Genomic DNA, 21,908 nt, shown 5'->3' with positions numbered 1-21,908 from the left:
ATTTTTTGCAGAGACATGGTCTTGCTATATTGCCCAGGCTGGTCTGAAACTCCTGGGCTCAAGGGATCCTCCTGCCTTCACCTCCCAAAGTGCTGGGAATACAGATGTGAGCCACCGCATCCAGCCTGTCTGACACCAAGCATAATGAGACAGAGAGACATAGAAAGAGACAGACATGCATCAATGCAGGTGAAGAGAGATACAGAGAGAGGGAGAGACATAGAAACACACACGCCTGTAATCCCAGCACTTTGGGAGGCCGAGGCAGGTAGATCACAAGGTCAGGAGTTTGAGACCAGCCTGGTCAAGATGGTGAAACCCTGTCTCTACTAAAAATACAAAAATTAGCTGGGTGTGGCGGTGGGTGCCTGTAATCCCAGCTACTTGGGAGGCTGAGGCAGAGAATCGCTTGAACTCAGGAGGCGGAGGTTGCAGTGAGCTGAGATCCCGACACTGCACTCCAGCCTGGGTGACAGAGCAAGACTCTGTCTCAAAAAAAAAAAAAGAAAAAAAAATAGCCAGGCATGGGGGTGGGGGTGGGGGCGGAGTGTGCCTGTAATCCCAGCTACTCAGGAGGCTGAGGCAGGAGAATTGCTTGAACCCAGGAGGCAGAGGTTGCAGTGAGCTAAGATTGCATCACTGCACTCCAGCCTGGGCAAAACAGCAAGACTCTGTGTCCAAAAAAAAAAAAAAAAGAGAGAAAGAAATAGAGACAGAGACCTGGGGACAGACACACATACATCTATATATCTATAAATAGAGAAACTGGTGCGGAGAAAGAGACATCTACAGAGAGGAACAGATGGACAGAGATAGACCAGATAGAGGGAGAGAGACCCAGAAACAGACTAACCGACATAATGGGGGAGACTAGAAGGAATCAGAAAGACAGAGGTAGTGATTTGGGATGAACGTTCAAAGACTTAGAGATGCAAAGACACACCCAGAGAGTCAGGGGTGGAGAGAGACACAGAGAAAGAACACTAGAAGGAAAGGTACATACTAATTGTCTGTTGCTGGCCGGACTTGGTGGTTCAGGCCTGTAATCCCAGCAGTTTAGGAGGCTGAGGAGGGAGGATCACTTGAGATCAGGGGTTCAAGACCAGCCTGGGCAACATAGTGAGACCTCTTATCTATTTTTTATGAAAAAGAAAAAAAAAATAGTCAGTGAATGGTGGCTCATATCTATCATTTCAGCACTTTGGGAGGCCGAGGCAGGCAGATCACTTGAGGTCAGGAGTTCAAGACCAGCCTGGCCAACATGGTAAAACCCCATCTCTACCAAAAATACAAACAATAGCCAGGTGTGGTGGCGCGTGCCTGTTGTCCCAACTACTGAGGAGGATGAGGCACAAGAATCACTTGAACCTGGGAGGTGGAGGTTGCAGTAAGCTGAGAGTGTACCACTGCATTCCAGCCTGAGTGACAGAGTAAGACTCTGTCTCAGAAAAAAAAAAAAAAAGAAGAAGAAGAAAGAAAGAAAGATATGGAACCCAACAGAGGCACAGGAAATGAAGGAACTAGAGATATACAGAGATTGAAAGGCTGATACTACAGGAAGATTAGACTCTACCTAAAATGTAGGGCTTTTCTTCTCCAGGAAGCCCTCCCTGACAGCCCCAGGCTGTGTCAGTGCCTGCTGTGAATATTCACAGTGCTCTGTGCTACCTCCAAGGGAGCATACATCCCATTAGGAAGGGACTGTGCCCCTATCTGTCCCACCAGAAGGCCCAAACCTGACCCATCTTTGGGTCCCAGCCTCAGTGCTGCACACACAGGCTGGCATACAGGGGGTCCTCAGGAGAGACATCAGGCATTACTGAATGAAACCATGCCCATGATGTCTTTCCCTGGAGAGTCTGCTAGTTCCCATGTGCCTGGGTGACACTTGGATTTTCTGCAGTGCCCATGGAGGGCTTCGCCTCCTCCAGGCAGTCTTCCCTGAACTCCAAGGCATGGCCAGGTGCCTCTTCTAGGCTTCCACAGTGCCCTGCACTGCTTCCGCTGCTGAATATCACACCAAATCTCATTGTACCCAGGTCTCTCTCCTACCAGACCCTCCCAGACTAGGCAAGTCCCTGGTCTGACTCAGGTCAGTATGTCAGAATTTTCCAGGGAGACCACAGGAGAATACATTGAATGAGTAAATGAGTGAGTGACATAAAAAGACCGTGGCACTGAGAGACAGGTGAGAAAATAATGTTTTTGTATTGGGCTTTAGAGGAAGGCTTCCTGGTGTAGATATAACATTTAACTTTTGTCCAAGTGTGGTGGCTCATGCCTATAATCTCGGCACTTTCGGAGACCAAGGCAGGCAGATCATCTGAGGTCAGGAGTTGGAGACCAGCCTGGCCAACATGGAGAAGCCCCATCTCTACATAAAAAAAAAAAAAAAAAAAAAAAAAAACTTTCTTTTTGAGACACAGTCATTCTGTCACCCAGGCTGGAGTCCAGTGGTGGCACAGTCTCATGATCTCTGTTCACTGTAACTTCCACTGTGGGATTCAAGCAATTCTGCCTTAGTCTCCCAGGTAGCTGGGATTACAGGCGCCCACCACCACTCCCAGCTAATCTTTGCTTTTTGTTTTGTTTTGTTTCTTGAGACAGAGTCTTGCTCTTGTTGCCCAGGCTGGAGTGCAATGGCGCGACCTCGGCTCATCGCAACCTCCACGTCCCGGGTTCAAGCAATTCTCCAGCCTTAGCCTCCTGAGTAGCTGGGATTACAAGTGCCCACCACCACACCCAACTAACTTTTTATATTTTTAGTAGAGATGGGGTTTCACTATGTTAGCCAGGCTGGGCTCAAACTCCTGACCTCAGGTGATCCGTTCGCCTCAGCCTCCCAAAGTGCTGGGATTACAGGCGTGAGTCACTGTGCCCGGCCATCATTTAACTTTGTGACTTTCTGTCTATCCGCATAATCCTAAACAGGGCTCAGGATACATCATTCCCCCTCCGCCCTCCCCACAGCCTCCTTCTCAGCTTCTCCCCCTCCAGTTTCCCGCCCCTTGCAATCCACACCCCACAGATCCCAGAGTTTTGTTTCTTGGTTTTTGGTTTTGTTTGTTTGAGACAGGATTTTGCTTTGTCACCCAGGCTGGAGTGCAATGGCGTGATCGTAGCTCACTGCAACCTCAACTTCCTGGGTTCAAGTGATCCTCCCACCTCAGCCTCCCAAGTAGCTGAGACTACAGGTATGTGCCACCACACCCAGCTATTTTTTTTTAAGTTTTCTTTTAAATTTTTTATTTATTTATTTAAAACAGTGTCTTCGGCCGGGCGCGGTGGCTCAAGCCTGTAATCCCAGCACTTTGGGAGGCCGAGGCGGGTGGATCACGAGGTCGAGAGATCGAGACCATCCTGGTCAACATGGTGAAACCCCGTCTCTACTAAAAATACAAAAAATTAGCTGGGCATGGTGGCGCGTGCCTGTAATCCCAGCTACTCAGGAGGCTGAGGCAGGAGAATTGCCTGAACCCAGGAGGCGGAGGTTGCGGTGAGCCGAGGTCGCGCCATTGCACTCCAGCCTGGGTAACAAGAGAGAAACTCCGTCTCAAAAAAAAAAACAAAAACAAAAACAACAACAACAACACCAAAAAAAAACAGTGTCTTGTTCTGTCCCCCAAGCTGGAGTGCAGTAATGGGATCATAGCTCACTGCAGCCTTGACCTCCCAGGCTCAAGGGATCCTCCTGCCTCAGCCTTCCAAGTAGCTGGGACCACAGGTGCACATCACACTCCCAGCTAATTTTTGTATCTTTTATTTTTTATTTTATTTATTTATTTATTTTTTTTTTTTGAGACGGAGTTTTGCTCTTGTTACCCAGGCTGGAGTGCAATGGCGCGATCTCGGCTCACCGCAACCTCCGCCTCCTGGGTTCAGGCAATTCTCCTGCCTCAGCCTCCTGAGTAGCTGGGATTACAGGCACGCACCACCATGCCCAGCTAATTTTTTGTATTTTTAGTAGAGACGGGGTTTCACCATGTTGGCCAGGACGGTCTCGATCTCTTGACCTCGTGATCCACCCACCTCGGCCTCCCAAAGTGCTGGGGTTACAGGCTTGAGCCACCGCGCCCGGCGATTTTATTTTATTTTTTTGAGATGGAGTCTCGCATTGTGGCCTGGGCTGGAGTGCAATGGTGTGATCTCGGCTTATTGCAACCTCCACCTCCCGGATTCAAGTCATTCTCCTGTCTCAGTCTCCTGAGTAGCTGGGATTACAGGTGCCCGCTACCATGCCCGGCTAATTTTTCGCATTTTTAGTAGAGACAGGATTTCACTGTGTTGGTCAGGCTGGTCTCGAACTCCTGACCTTGTGATCTGCCACCTCAGCCTCTCAAAGTGCTGGGATTACAGGTGTGAGCCACTTCGCCAGGTCAGTTTTTGTATCTGCTGTAGAGACAAGGTTTCACCGTATTGCTCACACTAGTAATTTTTAGGGTTTGTTTAGTGACAGAAGTCTCACTATGCGGGCTGGGCTGGGCTGGAACTCCTGGCCCCAAGCAGTCCTCCCATCTTGGCCTCCCAAAGTGCTGAGATTACAGGCGAGAGCCACCATGCCCAGCAGCTGAGCAGTCATTTTACACCCAGAGTGGACCCTGCCTCTCCCACGGCTCCCCGGCACCTCTGGACAAAGTCCTCTTCCTCAGCCTTTCTTGTCATGACCAGGTTCTTCCAATGTCCTTGAAGATCCACCTCTGAGAGAAGTTTTCTGACCAGCAGGCTGGGTTTGGGGTACTCTCTGGGCTCCCCCAGTGAGCTGAGCCACCTCAGTGATGATGATAATTGCCCCTCACACAAAGCTGATACTGCCCCTCTCCTGCTCACAGACCTCCCATGGCTCCCCAGTGCCCCTGGGGGGGAAAAAAGGCCCAGGTCCTCTGCCCAAACTGTTTCCTCTAACGGGGCTCCCTTTCTTTCTTCTCTGCTGGGCAAATTCCTACTCAAACTTCTATACACTTCAGGAGTCCCCTCCTTCAGGAAGCCATCCAGCAATACCACGAGGTGGGCAGGGGCCTTGTTGGAGCTCTGGAAGCCACCTGTGTGCCTCCATTAAAGCGCAAAGACAGACCGGGCTCCATGCCCAGAGTGGGAGGGAACAGCGAGGCCCGAGGTGGGTCCCAGATGTGGATTTCACGCCTATTTGTCTCGGGCGCTGGGAACAAAGTTTGGGTCATGAGGAACATATGGGGCCCGCTCTGCACTGCGCTTTCATCTCCTGTCTCCCCAGCCCTGAGTGGGAGGTGGCAGCGCCAGGCCTCTGTAGGCCTGGGTGGTTCCCACAGCCCCTTTGGGCCTCTTCACCCCTCTCTCTCTGCCCTCAACTCCACTGCCTCTGGGAGCCTAGCAAAATCCTCCCCGATCTGTATCTCGCCTTCTAGTTTCAGTCTCCTGGAGGAGGTGTGGACTCGATGAGCGTTTAAATTATATATATATATGCCATGCATGATGACTCACGCCTGTAATCCCAGCACTTTGGGAGGCCAAGGTGGACAGATCATGAGGTCAGGAGATCAAGACCATCGTGGCTAACACGGTGAAAACCCATCTCTACTAAAAATATTTTAAAATTAGCCAAGCATGGTGGCACATGCCTATAGTCACAGCAACTTGGGAGGCTGAGGCAGGAGAATTGCTTGAAGCCAAAAGGTGCAGGTTGCAGTGAGCCGAGATCACACCACTGTACTCCAGCCTGGCCACAGAGTGAGACTCTGTCTTGAAAAAGAAAAAAAAGAAAGAAATAATGTAAGATTGGAGGGAGCGGCCGGGCGCGGTGGCTCAAGCCTGTAATCCCAGCACTTTGGGAGGCCGAGGCGGGTGGATCACGAGGTCAAGAGATCGAGACCATCCTGGTCAACATGGTGAAACCCCATCTCTACTAAAAATACAAAAAATTAGCTGGGCATGGTGGTGTGTGCCTGTAATCCCAGTTACTCAGGAGGCTGAGGCAGGAGAATTGCTTGAACCCAGGAGGCGGAGGTTGTGGTGAGCCAAGATCGTGCCATTGCACTCCAGCCTGGGTAACAAGAGTGAAACTCCGTCTCAAAAAAAAAAAAAAAAAAAAAAAGATTGGAGGGAGCTTATATTTAGTTAAGGTGGTCAGGACCTTCTCTCTGATGCTATGAAATTTGAGCAGATACCTGTGGCAGAAAATTCTAGTGCTTACCAGTTGTGGTAGATATAAAAAATAATGGTGCCCAAACATGTCCATACTCGAATCCCCAGAACTGATGACTATGTTACTTTACACGGCAAAAAGGTACTTTACAGATACATTAAGGTTAAGGACCTTGGCAGGGCGCGGTGGCTCACGCTTGTAATTCCAGCACTTGGGGAGGCCGAGGCGGGCGGATCACAAAGTCAGGAGTTTGAGATCAGCCTGACCAACATAGTGAAACCCTGCCTCTACTAAAAATACAAAAAAAGTAGCCGGGCATGGTGGCAGGTGCCTGTAATTTCAGCTATCTGGGAGGCCGAGGCAGGAGAATCGCTTAAACCTGGGAGGTGGAGGTTGCGATGAGCCAAGATTGCGTCAGTGCACTCCAGTCTGGGTGACAGAGTGACACTCCATCTCAAAAAAATAATAATAATTAAAGTAAATTAAAATTAAAATATGAAAATTAGCTGGACGTGGTGGCATGCACCTGTAATCCCAGCTACTTGGGAGGCTGAGGCAGGAGAATCACTTGAATGCAGGAGGCGAAGGTTGCAGTGAGCTGAGATCACACCACTGCATTCCAGCCTGGTGGCCACAGAGCAAAACTGTCTCAAAACAAGCAAAAAAAAAAAAAAAAAAGAGAGAGACATCTTGAGATGGGGAGAGATTCTTCTGGATTATCTGGGTGGCCCCCATCTCCCATCCAAGAACTAACCAGGTCTGACCCTGCTTAGCTTCTGAGATCAGAGAAGATCAGGCACATTCGGGGTGGTTTGGCGGTAGGCTGGGTGCCCCTCATCTAATTACAAGAGTCCTTAAAAGCAGAGAACCTTTCCCAGCCATGGTCAGAAAGAGATGTGAGGATAGAAGAGGCAGGAAAAATGTGAAGCTTGAAAGGGACTGGACCTGTCGTGGTTGGCTTCAAAGATGGAAAAAGGGGTCATGAATCAGGGAATGTGGGTGGCCTCCAGAAGGTGGGAATAGAAAGGAAACAGATTCTCTCTTAGAGGCTCCAGATGGAATGCAGCCTTCTTAGCACCTTGATTTTAGCCCAGTGAAACCCACGTGGGGCTTTTGATCTGTCGAGCTGTAAGATGATAAATGGGTGTTGTTTCAGCTGCTGACTTTATGGTAATTTGTTATGGCAGCAACAGGAAACCAATTCGACAGTTCTTCTCTGTTACCTGCACGTGAGGGAATTCCACTTCCCCACCTTCAGACAACTGAGTGGAACCCCATGAGTAATCCCGAGGCGCGGGGAGTCGTTCCTGGCCAAAGCTGTTTTACTTGCATGAGACCATTCAGTGCTTTTCTTCTTTCCTTGCCTCATTGATCAAGAAGATCTGGGTTATGGCTGCTGCTGCGGGATGGTGAACATCTCAGCCTGGGTCCTTGAGTGACTGTGTGGAAAACCAAACCTTGCCAACTTGCATGGAACATGTATATGAGCAAGAAAGAAACTTTTTTTTTTCTTTTTTTTTTTTTTTTTTTTGAGACAGGATCTCGCTCTGTCAACCATGCTGGAGTATCCTGGCCTGATCATAGTTCACTGCAGGCTGGACCTCCTGGACTCAAGCCATCCTCCTGCTGCAGCCTCCCACGTATGAGGACCACAGGCTACGATGCCTGGATAATTTTTTTTTTTTTTTTTTTTTTTTTTGAGACGGAGTCTCACTCTGTCGCCCAGGCCGGAGTGCAGTGGTGCAATCTCGGTTCACTGCAACCTCCACCTCCTGGGTTCAGCCGATTCTCCTGCCTCAGCCTCCCGAGTAGCTGGGACTACAGGCACCCACCACCACACCCGGCTAATTTTTGTATCTTTAGTAGAGATAGGGTTTCACCATATTGGTCAGGCTGGTCTTGAACTCCTGACCTCATGATCTGCCTGCCTCAGCCTCCCAAAGTGCTGGGATTACAGGCATGAGCCACCATGCCCAGCCATAAAACTTTTTTTAAAAGAGGAAGAAACAAATGGACCTTAAATCACATCCTCTCTTCTAAGACTCCCTGAGTATCCTCTCAGTGACTCTCCTGAAAAGATCACCCAAGTTTGAGATGATTTTGCTGTGGGTGGAGAGGCAGAGGTCAGGGTGGCGAGGAAGGTCCCAGGCCATGGCAACCTTCCATTCTGATACTGCCTCCTGCCTTTGGAGCCCCTCCCCTCTGGCCTGGAGGTAGCCATCTGTTGAGTGGGAATGTAGTTTTGCTGGGCACCAAGCAACATCCAGCCACTCTGTGGCTTCTGATTGGCTATTCTCCCAAAAATGAGTCTAGGCAGCACTTCGAGACCAGATGAACCTATCGGAACCCTCTTCAAAGTCTCTTCATTTCTTTCTGAGAGCCTATCTTGAGGCCCATCAGAAACCAAAAGTTCCCAAGTCTGGAATTTTTTTTTTTTTTTTTTTTTTTTGAGAGGTAGTTTCACTCTTGTTACCCAGGCTGGAGTGCAATGGCGCGATCTCGGCTCACCGCAACCTCCGCCTCCTGGGTTCAAGCAATTCTCCTGCCTCAGCCTCCTGAGTAGCTGGGATTACAGGCACGCGCCACCATGCCCAGCTAATTTTTTTGTATTTTTAGTAGAGACGGGGTTTCACCATGTTGACCAGGATGGTCTCGATCTCTGGACCTCGTGATCCACCCGCCTCGGCCTCCCAAAGTGCTGGGATTACAGGCTTGAGCCACCGCGCCCGGCCCTAAGTCTGGAATTTTCTGGAAATCTGGAACCGCGGCGTCTCCGGTTGTGAGATTTCCCGCCTTTTCCAGCCCCGCCCCGCCCACTGGCCTTTGGCCTGTCATCTGGCAACATCAATCTGACTAGCGCCCAATGACGTCATAAGAGCGCTCTCATTGCATTGGCCACTTTGTCAGGATGCTGTGGTCCTAACTTCAGTTCGGCTTATTGATTCAAGGCCTTGCTCGCTTCCCTCTAGAGACTGTACCAGCGTCAATCAAGGGTCTGTAGACAGAATTCCCTGATATTTGAGACTTTATTGGGGAAGATGGATCACTGGCGGGGAATTAGCCACAGGCCAAAGGAGGGACTGCTGGAACCAGAAATCTTGGTCGCCGCCTATTTGCTAAAAGTTCTGCACGCCTGCGCGGCGTGGCGCATGCACAGTGACGTCGGGACTCTGCGACGTCTGATTGGCTCTCTACGGCGCACCATCGAGGTAGGAGGCTCAGCTCCCCGTCGCTCCCAAGTTATTTTGTTGGCGTTCGAGGCGGCCCCAGCCCATGTTTAGTGCTCTGTCGTGGGTGGGTCTGGGTGTGGGTGCCCGCAGGCCGCGGCAGCCTCCGGCACGCTCCTCTTGCTGCAGCCGCCTCAGGGGCCGAGCCCAGCGCGGCCTCCATGGCAGCGCCAGGCCGTGGCGGTCGAGGATGAGGCGCGCGGGGTCGGGGCCGCCCACCGCGCTGCCCAGCAGCAGGTAGTCGGTGCCTGGCTGTAGGCGTAGGCAGCCACAGGCCAGGTCGGCGCGGGGCACCCAGGCGTCCTGGTCGCCGCGGCGCACCGGCCACGCCCGCTGCTTGTAGACGGTCAGCACGTGCACAGCCAGCCGCTGCCACGCCAGGCCCACCGCCTCGGACGCTAGTATCTGCGCGCTGAGAACTGTCGGGAGGGGAGATGTCAGCCCAGGTCTTGGGGAGCTTCCGGGGTACCTCCAGGTCCCGTGGGGTCAGCCACAGTGGGCAGGAGCCTGAGACCCGTGGGTGGGCTTCTGGGATCACGGCGGGGAGAGAAACCTTGAACTTTTGAGAGTTTGTTCCTAAATCGTGAGGGGTGGGGCCTGCTGGTGTAAAGAACTGAATTCAAGGCAAGGAGTTAAAACTACTCTACGGTCGGTGGGGCTGGCGACGGGGCAGAAGAGGCAGGTCCAGGGTCTCTAATACAGTGGGATGAGAAGATGTCAATGGTGGAATTCTTTGGAAAGAGGGGTCACATTGCCGGGGTGGGGGTGGGGGGCTCTGGGATGAATTTGGAGGACCAGAAGGAAGAGAGTGGTCCCTGGAACATGAGGGCTGAGGCCATAGTGATACTGATTAAGAAAAACAATTTTTTTGTGTGTGTGTGATGGAGTCTTACTGTCACCCAGTCTGGAGTGCAGTGGTGTGATCTCAACTCACTGCAGCCTCCGCCTCCCCGGTCGAAGCGATTCTTGTGCCTCAGCCTCCTGAGTAGCTGGGTTTACAGGATCCTACCACCACGCCTGGCTAATTTTTGTAATTTTAGTAGAGACGGGGTTTCACCATGTTGGCCAGGCTGGTCTCGAACTCCTGACCTCAAGTGATCCATCCCGCCTCAGCCCCCACACAGTGTTGGCATTACTGGGGTGAGCCACCGCGCCCGTCCAGAAAAACGTACTTTCTGAGAGACTGGATGGGACTCTGACTAGCAAGCTGGGTCTGCAGGGCAGAAGATCCCTGTAGAAGGTAGGGGAAAGCTTTCCACCTTTGAAGGCCTAGAGCACTAGTGACCAGATTTGGATCTTGAGGGAGAAGAAGTCAGCAGTCCTACACATTGAGAGAAATAGCTGGCATTGGTCTAGATTTGTTGGCTGAGCCAAACTCCCGAGTGTCTAAGAGAGCTGAATGGCCTGAGGTCATAGATGCGAGGGCCGTGGAACAGGTGTGGACTGGGGATTAGAGAACTATGGGGTAAGTCTTTATGGGGAGTGGGGCTAAGGCTCAAATATCTGGGACTGTGAAGGGAAGCAGAAAGGGTCTCTGAAATTGGCAGGACAGGGCAAGAGCTCATTGTATTCAACCAGTTCCCCTGTCTCTTCCATCCCTCAGAGATGTCAGGCTGAAGGAGATGATGAAACTCTGCAAGCCCAAGAACATGGGGCAAGAGGAGACACAGGAAGGTAGGGAACGGCTCCTCCCCATACCCCCTCCCCATTTCTCCTCTGCCTCATTCATTTCTAGATCAGGAAGGGCCCTTTGGAATCCAACACACCTTCCCATTTAAGATGAGAAAGTGGAAGGCCAGAGAGGGGGTGGCTTAGAAGCAGTCATCAGAACCGACTGTGCTGCCTCCAGCTGTCTGTCTCCCCAGCACTCACCATAGTCCTGCTGGCAGTACCTCCGAAGGCTCATGTGTACCCTGGTGTCCGACATATTGCAGTAGTTTTGACACTGAGGGTCTGGAGAGGGTCAGGCTGTCTGCAGTGGGCTCCTGGGGCCTAGACCACAGCCTTCTGCCCCTGCCCATCCCTGTATTCCATCTTGATGACCAGCTGGGGCACCCAACCCTTTGGGACTGGGCTCAATGGGTGACCCATGTATCCCCATCTGGGGACCCAGTCAGCCCATCCCCAGTCCCTGTTGCCACTCAGGGACCTCCATGCCAGACTGTCTTACCAGAGCTGTAAGCACCAGGGGTAGTAGCAAGAGTGGTTGTTGCCTCTGGGATTCCTATGAGACCAAAGGAGAAATTAACCTCTTAGTCATTTTCCCCAGGATCGCCCCCACTCCAGGAATCCAGGCACCCAGAAAGTGTTTATTCCTTTAGGACTCAAGAGTGCAAGTGTCCCTTGCCTTCCTCTCCCGGGACCCAGCAGTCCAGGCCCCCCAAGCCTCCTTTTCCTCAAGAGTCTGGAATTTCAGTCTCTGCTTATCCAAGGACCCAGAGTCCAGCCTCCAGCCTTGGGCTCCCATTTCCCAGGGCCCCAGCCCTCACTGCACCTGCTCACTAGAGACCTGGGATATCTCCTTCCCGCTCTACTCAGGGTTGTGGCCTGGCTCCTCAAGACTCACGCTGGCAGGGCATCCTGGGGGAGCGGCTCTGCTGGTAGCCAGGACCACAGCGGTTGCAGGTTAGGCCTGTGACGCCTAACTTGCAGGTGCACTGTCCACTGGTCTGATTGCAGGTTCCTCCTGTTGCCCCAATAGGGTGGCACTTGCAGGCTATATAAGCAGAGGAGCTGGGGGCATGGGGTATCAGGCCCCAGGTGCCCTTTCCAATTCCACAGCACCTCCTCCCTCAGCCTGGGGAGTCCAGGCCCAGCCCCTCCTCCCTCAGACCCAGGAGTCCAGGCCCCCAGCCCTCTTTTCTCAGACCCCGCAGTCCAGACCCCAGCGCCTCCTCCCTCAACCGCAGGAGTCCAGGCCCCCAGCCTCTTCTTTCTTAGCCCCAGGAGTCCAGACCCAGCCTCTCCTCCCTTAGCCCAGGAGTCCAGACCCAGCCCCTCCTCCCTCAGACCCAGGAGTCTAGTCCCCCAGCCTCTCCTCCCTTAGCCCAGGAGTCCAGGCCCAGCCCCTCCTCCCTTAGCCCAGGAGTCCAGACCCAGCCCCTCCTCCCTTAGCCCAGGAGTCCAGGCCCAGCTCCTCCTCCCTTAGATGCAGGAGTCCAGCCCCACCTCTGTTCTCCCAGGTCTGTCTGCAGGCCACACTCACCCCTGCAGGCCTTGCGGCTGGAGATAGGCTGGCCGGGGTCCCTCCAGAACCCTGGCTGGCAGTAGTGGCAGTGCCGCCCGGCTGTGTGGTGGCGGCACCGCTCACAGACACCCCCACTCCGGCCACCCGACAGCCTGAACAGCTCAGAGTTGAACCGGCAGCGTCGGGCGTGCTGGTTGCAGGAGCAGGCTAGGAGCAAGATGGGGTGGGGCCGCATCAGGGCTGGGTTGGTGCTCCCCAGTCCCAAGCTTTTTCTCCACAGCCCTGCCCTCATGAAAGGAAGCAGTGAGTGTCCAAGGTAGAAGAGAATGCCTGGGTCTCTGGCTAAGCGTGGGTCCCAGAATGTCTCCACTCTCATCTTTGAAATGGGTGGGCTGGGTGCGGTGGCTCACGCCTGTAATCCCAGCACTTTGGGAGGCCAAGCTGGGTGGATCACCTGAGGTCAGGAGTTCAAGACTTGCCTGGACAACATAGCATCTACTAAAAATGTAAAAATTAGCTGGCCGTGATGAATTCGCCTGTAGTCCAGCTAGTCAGGAAGCTGAGATAGGAGAATCTCCTGAACCTGGGAGGTGGAGGTTGCAGTGAGCCAAGATTGCACCACTGCACTCCAGCCTGGGCGACAGAGCCAGATTCCATCTCATAAAACAAAACAAAGAAAGGTACATTGGACTGGAGCTGAGTAAGCCAAGGGGACTTAGGAACCTCCTGAGCATCCGTGAAACTGGGTCCCTAAAGAGTAGGCTGCGTCCAGGTGCAGTGACTCAAACCAAGCTGGGTGAATCACCTGAGGTCAGGAGTTCAAGACCTGCCTGGCCAACATAATATCTACTAAAAATACAAAAATTAGCTGGGCATGGTGTTGTGTGCCTGTAATCCCAGCTGAAGAGGCTGAGGCAGGAGAATTGCTTGAACCCCTGAAGTGGAGGCTGCAGTGACCCAAAATCACGTCACTGCACTCCAGCCTGGCGACAGAGCAAGACTCCATCTCAAAAAAAAATAGGCTGTGGCCTGTGGAATGAGACCCTGCTAGCCCTGTCTGCCCCTCTGACTGTATTCCTGGGCAGGTGACTTCTCCCTCTGTGGTTTGATTGACTGTGAAATGGCATTTATAATGTTTACTTCATGAGGCTTAAATGAGATAAAGTGGATAGAGAGTGCTTAGCCCAGGCCTGGCAGACGGCAAGCACTTGACTGTCAAGCACTCCCACGTGCAGGCATTTTGCAGGCACCCTGGGCTAAGTGCTTGATGTATTTTATCCCCACAAGTGCTCTGTGAGCCTGGCACTATCATCCCATTTTACAGAGGGAGAAAGCTGAGGCACAGAGAGGTACAGCTAGCCGGTAGTTGGAGGCAGGACTTAAACACGGGTTTTCTGGCTTGAGAGTCTGAGCTCTTACCTCACTCTAGGAATACACAGCTCACGAGGATTGTTTAGCATGTACATTGTCCTGGGAGCATTTATCAGGTTTTCTAGGGTGACTCAAACCTTACTACTCATCAGAATTTTCAGGGAAATTTGTTGTTGTTGTTGTTGTTGTTGTTTTTATTAAAACCACAGCAGGGCATAGTGGCCGACACCTGTAAATCCCAGCTACTCTGGAGGCTGAGGTGGGAGGATGACTTGAGCCTGGGAGTTGGAGGCTGCAGTGAGTTATGGTTGCACCACTGCACTCCGGCCTGGGCGACAGAGTGTGACTGTTTATCAGTCTTTTTAGGGTGACTCTCAAACCTTCCTACTCATCAGAATTATCAGGGAAATGTGCTGTTGGTTTTTTTTTATTAAAACAGCACCGCGTTTTGTTTCCTTAAAAAGAAACAAAAAACCTGACCGGGCGCGGTGGCTCACAGCTGTAATCCCAGTGCTTTGGGAGGCCAAGGTGGGTGGATCACAAGGTCAAGAGACGGAGACCATCCTTGCCAACATGGTGAAACCCTGTCTCTACAAAAAATACTGAAATTATCAAGTTGAACGATGAAGAAAAAAAAATACAAAAATTAGTTGGGTGTGGAGGCACACGCCTGTAGTCCAGCTACTTGGGAGGCTGAGGCAGGAAAATCACTTGAACCCGGCAGGCAGAGGTTGCAGTGAGCTGAGATTGTGCCACTGTACTCCAGCCTGGTGACCGAGTAAGACTCGGTCTCAGAAAAAAAGGAAAGAAAAACCCAAAACAACAAAAGCTAGGTATCAGGGCTCTTCCCTAGGGTTTCTGGTGGGCCCAGGGATCTGCATTTCCAGCGAGCACTGCAGAGTGAGCTGCTGATACAGGGCATGCATAAACCACTCTTATTTTTTATATTTGAAATAAAGTCTCACTCTATCACCTACTCCCAGCTGGAATGCAGTGGTGTGATCACAGCTCACCGCAGCCTCCAACTCCTGGGCTCAGGGGATCTTCCCAGCTCAGCCTCCTTGATAGCTGGGTCCACAGGCATGCACCACCACGCCGGGCTACTTTTTAATTTTTTTTGTAAAGACGGGGTCTCCTTATGTTGCCCAGGCTCATGGACATTCTTTGAAGAGACTTGACTTCAGGGTGTTTTGACTCTGAGAGGTTTGAGAGCCCTGGACTGACAGATCCCTGAGAGCCCAGAAGAGTCACGGGATGATCAGGGAGCTGAGACCAGCTGCATGTTCTTGGGAAAACAACTCCCCCTCTCCCAGTCTCTATTTTCTCCCTGTCTAGTGAGAATACAGATCCTTCTCTCCCAGGGTTTTCGTGGGCATGGGAGGTGGCAAAGCTATTCCAGTGGTCAGTGAATTGAGTCAGGCCCAAGGGTAATTGCTTCACCTCACTTCCCCTCTGAAAAACTGAGATGGGAGAGGGAAGATGCAGACAGGGATGTCTCTGAAGCAGGCAGCCCCACTGCAGGCCTCAGTCTCACCCTGGCCTTTCTCTGCCGCTCATTGTCGGTCTCTTACCCTGGTTTGGAGGGCACTGCCCTGCTCAGTCAGGGGGATGTGGTGACCCTCAGCAGGACAGCCTCCCCAGTGCCCAGGCCCTGTCCAGGCCCATCAGGCCAGGTGAGTTTCCCACCTTACTCCCAGCTTACGTAAAAGATTTGCCAGAGAATGGGGATGGTCTGTAAGTTAGCCCGTGTAACCTTCAGGTATGGAGACATAGAGGGGCAGAGGCCGGGCATGGTGGCTCACGTCTGTAATCCCAGCACTTTGGGAGGCCAAGGCGGGCGGATCACCTGAGGTCAGGAGTTCAAGACCAGCCTGGCCAACATGGTGAAACCTGTCTCTACTAAAAATACAAAAAAAGTTAATCTGGGCATGGTGGCGCACACCTGTAATTCCAGCTACTTGGAAGGCTAAGGCAGGAAAATGGCTTGAACTTGGAGGCTGAGGTTGTAGTGAGCCGAGACTGCGCCGCTCCACTCCAGCCTGGGTGACAGAGTGACAGAGTGAGACTCCATCTCCAGACCCCTTTTTTTTTTTGAGACAGACTTTAGGTCTTGTTGCCCAGGCTGGAATGAAATGGCATGATCTTGGCACACTGCAACCTCTGCCTCCTGGGTTCATGCAGTTCTCCTGGCTCAGCCTCCCGAGTAGCTGGGATTACAGGCATGCACCAGCACACCAACTAATTTTGTATTTTTAGTAGAGACGGGTTTTGCTCTGTTGGTCAGGTTGGTCTTGAACTCCCAACCTCAGGTCATCCGCCCACCTAGGCCTCCCAACGTGCTGGGATTACAGGCCTGAGCCATTGCACCTGGAAACTAAAAAAAAAAAAAGAAAAGAAAAGTAGAGGGCCTGGAGGCAAAGAGCATGGGAGGTAGAGAAAGAAGGCAGGGCACACTTGGTACACGTGTGTGTGTGTGTGTGTGTGTGTGTGTGTCTGTCTGTCTGTATGTGTGTCTGTTTCTGTGTCTGTTGGTAGAGTTACCTCCCAGGACCTCAGACCCACAACCAAGTGTCAGGGCTGGAAGGAGCTGACACCAGCTCTCTCTGAGGAAGGGCTGCTGGAGGGAAGTGGGGAAGGCCCAGTCTGGAAACACCTGCAGGAAAGAGGGCATCAAATAGGACCTGCCGGGGGCAGGGGCACTTGCCCAGCTGGATGGTACAGTGTATTGTCGCAGCGTCTTGGAACTCAGGCCGCCCAGGGTTCAGTCCCTTGCCGGCAATGAGACTTGGCGCAAGTGACACATTTCTGAGCCTCACCTTCCTCAGCTGGGGAGTTGCGACTTTGGCAGGTGCTCAGGAAGCCCTTCCTTTGTGCCAGGTACCACACTGGGCTTTATTTAAAGGCTTTATGTATAATTAACACATTGAACTTTCACTACAGTTTGTAAAGGATGTGCTCTTATTATCCCCACTCTATGGGGAGGAAACTGAGGCACCGAAAGGTTAGGTCATTTGCCCAAGGTCACACAGCTGGTAAGCAGAGGAGCTGGCATTCAAGCCCAGGCAGTCTGGCTGGCAGGCCGCCAAAGCCATGCTTCTGTCTGTTGCCTCCTGTCTGCCACCCGAGAGCACCTGATGTGACAGGACCTGGCAAGAGCTTAGCAGCGACAATCTGAGACCCCAGAACTTGGCTTCCTGAGCTCAGATCCTGGCCCTGCCACACACAGCCGCCGTGTGTCCTTGTTCAGGGGACTTTTGAACTCTAGCACTGAGTCTCCTCATCTGTAAAATGCGCCTGATGACAGTCCCCGCATGGCATACAGTAGGTGATTGATTAATGTGTGTTTAATTACCCAATACTTCCCCCTATGGTTGGTTTGAGGAGTCAGGTACCATCTAGCTGCCCTGTTCCCATACAACTGTTCAATAAATATTACCCAAGTACCTGCATCCAGCCAGGCCCTGGGATGGGTGCTTGGGAACTGTTATTACATCATGATCATCATCACATCACCACCACCATTACCATCTCCACTACCATCACCGTGATTATCACCACCACCGTCACTGCCACCATCTTCCCCACTGCCACCATCACCACCACCACCACCAGCATCACCATTGTCACCACCGCCATCATCGCCATCACCACCACCACCATCACCATCATCACCACTACCACCATCATCACCACCATCACCACTACCATCATCACCACCACCACTGTCACCATCACCACCACCATTATCATCGTTACCATTACCACCATCACTACCACCATCATCATCATCACCACCATCATCACAGGCAGATGAGTGTTGGAGAGAGGCTGAGCCCCTCATGGGCAGACAGGCCTGTGTGTGGCTGAGATACAGGACATGCTGCAGGGAGGAGGTACAGAGGGGACCAAGTCTGAGATGGGTGAGAGGCAAGGAGCACGCAGTTCCAGGGAGGAAAGGGAGCATTGTGCTCCCATAGGGACAAGGGATGCAGTGGCAGGCAGGCAAGGGGTGGGCCAGGACTCACGCAGGCAAGGGTGGGGGTGCTGGGGCGTGGCTGGCCGCCAGGGCCTGTCTCGATGGGATGGGCGGCAGCTCTCGCACCCCGGGCCGGTGGTATGGTGGCGGCAGCGGCAGCGAGGGGGCCGGGCACGGGCAGCACAGCGGGCGGCGTGGCCATGGCACTGGCAGCGGCCTCTCAGCCCAGCCGCTGCCAGCCTGGCCTGGCCCCTGAACTCCACGCGGAGGTGGCTGGCCGCCACAGTGGCCTTAGAGCCTGGTGTGGAGCGGAAGGTCACTCGTTCAGGGCCTCCCAAGGCCCCAGGCCAGGCAGGTCTGTGCCACAGCAGCCTCCAGGGACCCCCTGCGGCCCAGGCGGCAGACAGGATGAGGGCCGGGGGTCCTGGGGTACAGAAGCGCAGGCTGACAGATGTCAGGAGGAAGGGGCCACCCAGGGCCAAGGTCAGGCTGCCATTGCAGGTTTCCCCAGGGCCAAGGTGGTTCCCTGGGGACAGGGTGCAGGCCTGAGGGCAAGAGGCTGCCGAGGCAGCCAGCTGTGTCACTGGCGGGAGGCAGAATCGGGGGTGGCCCTGTGGATCATAGCATGGGTCTGCAGTGGCCTGGCCCAGGAGGAGCAGGAGGGCAAAGGTCACAGGCATGGTCACAGCAGAGTCGGCACCTGGAGGGAAGAGAGGTGGCTGGGCTAGGGACCTCGGCTGTGTCCTCTACCCTTCCTGGAGGCGTCCTGTGGAACCGGAGCGTTCCACCCCCAGCCCGTCCAGGCCCCCTCCCCGGCTGCATGGAAGCGAGGAAAATAGTTCCATCTGGGGAGAATTACTGTTTACATAACCCAAAGGGGAAAGAACGCAGACAAAATCGAGAATTTTGCCTGAACTAATCCGAAGCTTAACACCCCAGAGTTATCTGTCGGTGTCGAGGGGCAGGGGGCCCTGGGGAGCAGTGAGGAGCTGGAGCAGAGGGGCTGGCCAGCAGACGGGGAAACCTAGGGAAGAACCCAGAGGCAGTCAGGGCTGGGCAGGAGAGGAGACTGAGGGACAGACGAAGACTCGGTCATAAAGCAGTGGAGGACAGGACAGTAGGCCTAGGGGAGGGCCCGGCGCAGAGAAGGAGCTGCAAAGACAGACAGCCTGGAGGCCGGGCGGCAGAGATAGAGGCCAGGCACCCAGAGGCCACAGGAAGCTGGGCGACAGGCTCAGACAGTCTGGGGGCCGAGACAGACGGGCAGGTGGGCTCAGAGACACCCAGCCCAGCAGGCCCTGGGGAGGGGAAGGGACAGGATAGGGGTGTCTGGTGGGGGATTAGAAGTGAGAGGCTAAGGCCCAGGCCCGTGGGGATCAGAGCCATGGCCTTTCCCACGTGGGGCCCTAACCTTGTTCTCCACACCCTGGGCACGGAAGGGGATTATCACCAAACAACCCAGCTTCCCTGCCACCCACCCACCCCCTTAACCCTTTCCCACCCAAGTGCGAAGCCCAGAGTGCTGAGCTGAGGAAAGGGATTCTGGGAGCTGGAACCTCGGTGGCTCTGGGGCTTGGGAGTGGGCCAGTGGAGTCCCTGTGGGGCCAGAGGAAGCAGACACCTGGGTTCCCTTCAGAAATCTGGGTGTGGGGACCAGAAGTTAACAGTTCTGGGACGTTCTGCACAATACAGCCCCCGCCCACTATCCTGGGCCCCAGGGCCCAGGGCCCAGAGACCAGAGGTCCCCAGAGCAGATGGGGGAACAGATGTTGGGGGTGGTGGGTCATGAGGAGGAGAGAGGCAGGAAAGCAGGAGCTTGGACAGGGTGGGGTGCCAGATGCCAGGGAGCCCGAGGGGCCATAAGCCCAGACCCCAGGAATGGCAGGAGCTGGGCAAGACTGGGCTCTGAAATGGCCCCACTTTCCCCTTCCAGGGCCACCAGCCTCTCGGAGCTTTTCCAGGCCCTTGGCTCTGCATCTGCGCCCAGGCATGACCCTGGGCTGCGCGTCTCTGGGACACCCTGGGGATAGGGGTGGGCCACACGGGCTCCGCCTGGCCTCACAGCCCATGTCCCCACTGCTGTTGGCCACATGCAGACTCTGCCTCCCCTGGCCCCAGATGACAGGCTTGCCCTCCGCCCCTCCCAAGGAGCCTGGCGCCATTTTGCGCTTACTCGGGTGGCGGCTGCCCGCCTGGCCCTCAGCAGCAGCCTGTTAAGAACCAGCCCCCCCATGTCCCCTTTCTCCCCTGCTGGATAGTTCAAGGGGTGGCACCCTCTAGCCCTTAGCACCTTGGGGAACCAGGCTATGAGGTCCCAGTGTTCCTGGGGGACCCAGAAACTAGTCGTGGCCCACGGAGAACACAGATGTCCAATCCCCCAGTCCATACCCCTCTTTAGGAAACAGTCCAGCCATGCTCCCAGCAGACCCGTAGGCTGCCTGCCTGGGTGCCGTGAGGTCCATCTGGGACCAGGCCTCCTTTTCATGGCTCTTGGCATGCACCCCCGACCCGATCCCTGAGGCCCCGACGTTGGCCAGACCTGCACTCAAGAGGAGAGCGTCCTGCCGCCAGTTCCCGCAGGCTCTTCCTCCTAGCAGTGGCGCGGTGGGCGCTCCGGAGGGAGTGGCCAGTGGTTGTTCTCAGGCCCCAGGCTAGTGGGGTTTCTGGACTGGGCGGGGGCTCGGAGCAGAGCCTGCAGAATCCAACACCGCCACCCCCCTCCCGCCCCAATCCCCTCACCAACCGCAGCGACGCTGTCCCCACAGGGACCCCTGCCAGCCAGGCCACCCGCAACGGTGTGGGAGGTGAGCGCCGGTGCCCCCCGGCGGTCCAGCGGCAGGACGCCCCGAGCAGCCTGGTCTAGGAGGCTTACCACAGGTAGGACTGGAGGCCATCAGCCGGGCCCGCTCCATCCCACTCCCCGACTGCCCAGTGGCTCAGCCCCACCTCGAGGTGGCGGCGATCGGTCAGGGACTGACCTTTGGGAGACAATCACTGTTGGGAACTTTGCTTGGCTCCTGCCTCTGACTGCGTGAACCCAAGCCAGCCCCTCCTTCTCCCTCTGGAACCTGTCAGCTGTGAGTTCCCTGAGCCTTAAGGTCAGTCATTTTCAAGCCCTAAAAATCTGTGTTCTTTGAAGGTTCATGCTAGCCCCTGGGAATTCCAAAGACCTCAGCTGCTTTCTAAGATGGTGGGGAAGGCGACCAAGGAGCCGAGAACATCTGGGCCCCAGTGTTTCTCCTGCAGTGGAGGGAGAAGGCGGGGACCCCTGGGGTGCAGGGGACAGAGCTCAAAAGTACCTCCCCAGTGCCAGTGTCCTGCGAGGCCTCAGTGTTTTCATCGTGACATTTTCGTTCAAATGTTGCTGTTCGCTCTATTCCATATCCGAATGGGTTGACTAGAAAAATAATGTTTTCGGTCGCTTCCCGCTGAGAAAGCAAGGGCCTCATGGGGTTGGGGCGCGGCACCTGCTGCCCCGGGTGGCCCCAGCGTTTATCGTGGTATAGTATGGGCTTGATCCTGACAGGCATGGGACCCACTGTCCCGGGAGGGTTCAAGGGCACAGCCAAGGCAACCCTGGATTCTGGACCCTTAGGTACCCTCCAACATGAGGGGGCCAGACAAGGCAGGAACAGGACAGGGACATCGGATTTGAAAGAAGGGAGTCACTTCCAAAGCTGGGAGGGGAATCGGTTGCAGGAGGACAGAATGAAGCCAAGATGCCCCCATGTCAGAGGGACATGTTGGAGCTGGGGGCCCAGGCCGGGTCCCCTGCTGACCCTATCTGAGCTCTCCTGGTCTGGGACTTTGCCGGGGGTGTGTGCTGGGTGTGTGCTGGGAACACACCCTGCCCTGTCAGGCTCACTGTCTGGAGAGGGAGGGGAGACCCCAGCAGCTCAGGTCCTTCTGTGCTCTAGATTGTCTGGAGGTGCCAGTCGCCTTGGAGCAAAGGCAAATGGGGAAGGGGCCCTGGGGACCCAGGGGCTGCAGATGTAAGTGGGTGACATGGAGAGGCGTTTATGCCGAGGC

General features: G+C 54.3%; 2 protein-coding genes across 4 annotated transcripts in view; one reads left to right on the top strand and one right to left on the bottom strand.

The window, feature by feature from the left end:
- Positions 1-21,908, top strand: part of SPHK2 (sphingosine kinase 2) — a 61,152-nt gene that overhangs the window by 27,171 nt on the left and 12,073 nt on the right. The window contains exons 1-2 of one of the 3 annotated variants that reach the window (XM_074386114.1): positions 9,272-9,327; positions 10,949-11,019. The exons of 1 other annotated variant lie outside the window; for it this stretch is intronic. In XM_074386114.1, coding sequence (XP_074242215.1) covers positions 10,968-11,019 — 52 coding nt within the window. In that variant the 5' untranslated portion in view covers positions 9,272-9,327; positions 10,949-10,967. Of the gene's footprint in view, positions 1-9,271; positions 9,328-10,948; positions 11,020-21,908 lie in introns of those variants that run through there. One more of the 3 variants, XM_074386115.1, reaches the window with a different exon arrangement.
- Positions 9,126-20,503, bottom strand: NTN5 (netrin 5). The gene is made up of 7 exons (XM_039466998.2): positions 20,419-20,503; positions 17,929-18,579; positions 12,551-12,739; positions 11,912-12,061; positions 11,516-11,569; positions 11,218-11,298; positions 9,126-9,764 (listed from the first exon to the last, which is right to left on the bottom strand). Exons 2-7 carry the CDS (start codon positions 18,557-18,559, stop codon positions 9,337-9,339), a joined length of 1,533 nt encoding a protein of 510 aa, XP_039322932.1. The 5' UTR covers positions 18,560-18,579; positions 20,419-20,503; the 3' UTR covers positions 9,126-9,336.

The sequence above is a fragment of the Saimiri boliviensis genome, chromosome 14, assembly GCF_048565385.1.
Source record: "Saimiri boliviensis isolate mSaiBol1 chromosome 14, mSaiBol1.pri, whole genome shotgun sequence".
NCBI classification, from domain to species: domain Eukaryota; kingdom Metazoa; phylum Chordata; class Mammalia; order Primates; family Cebidae; genus Saimiri; species Saimiri boliviensis.
Note: the sequence above shows the minus strand (reverse complement) of the source record. Positions and strands in the feature narration are given on the sequence as shown.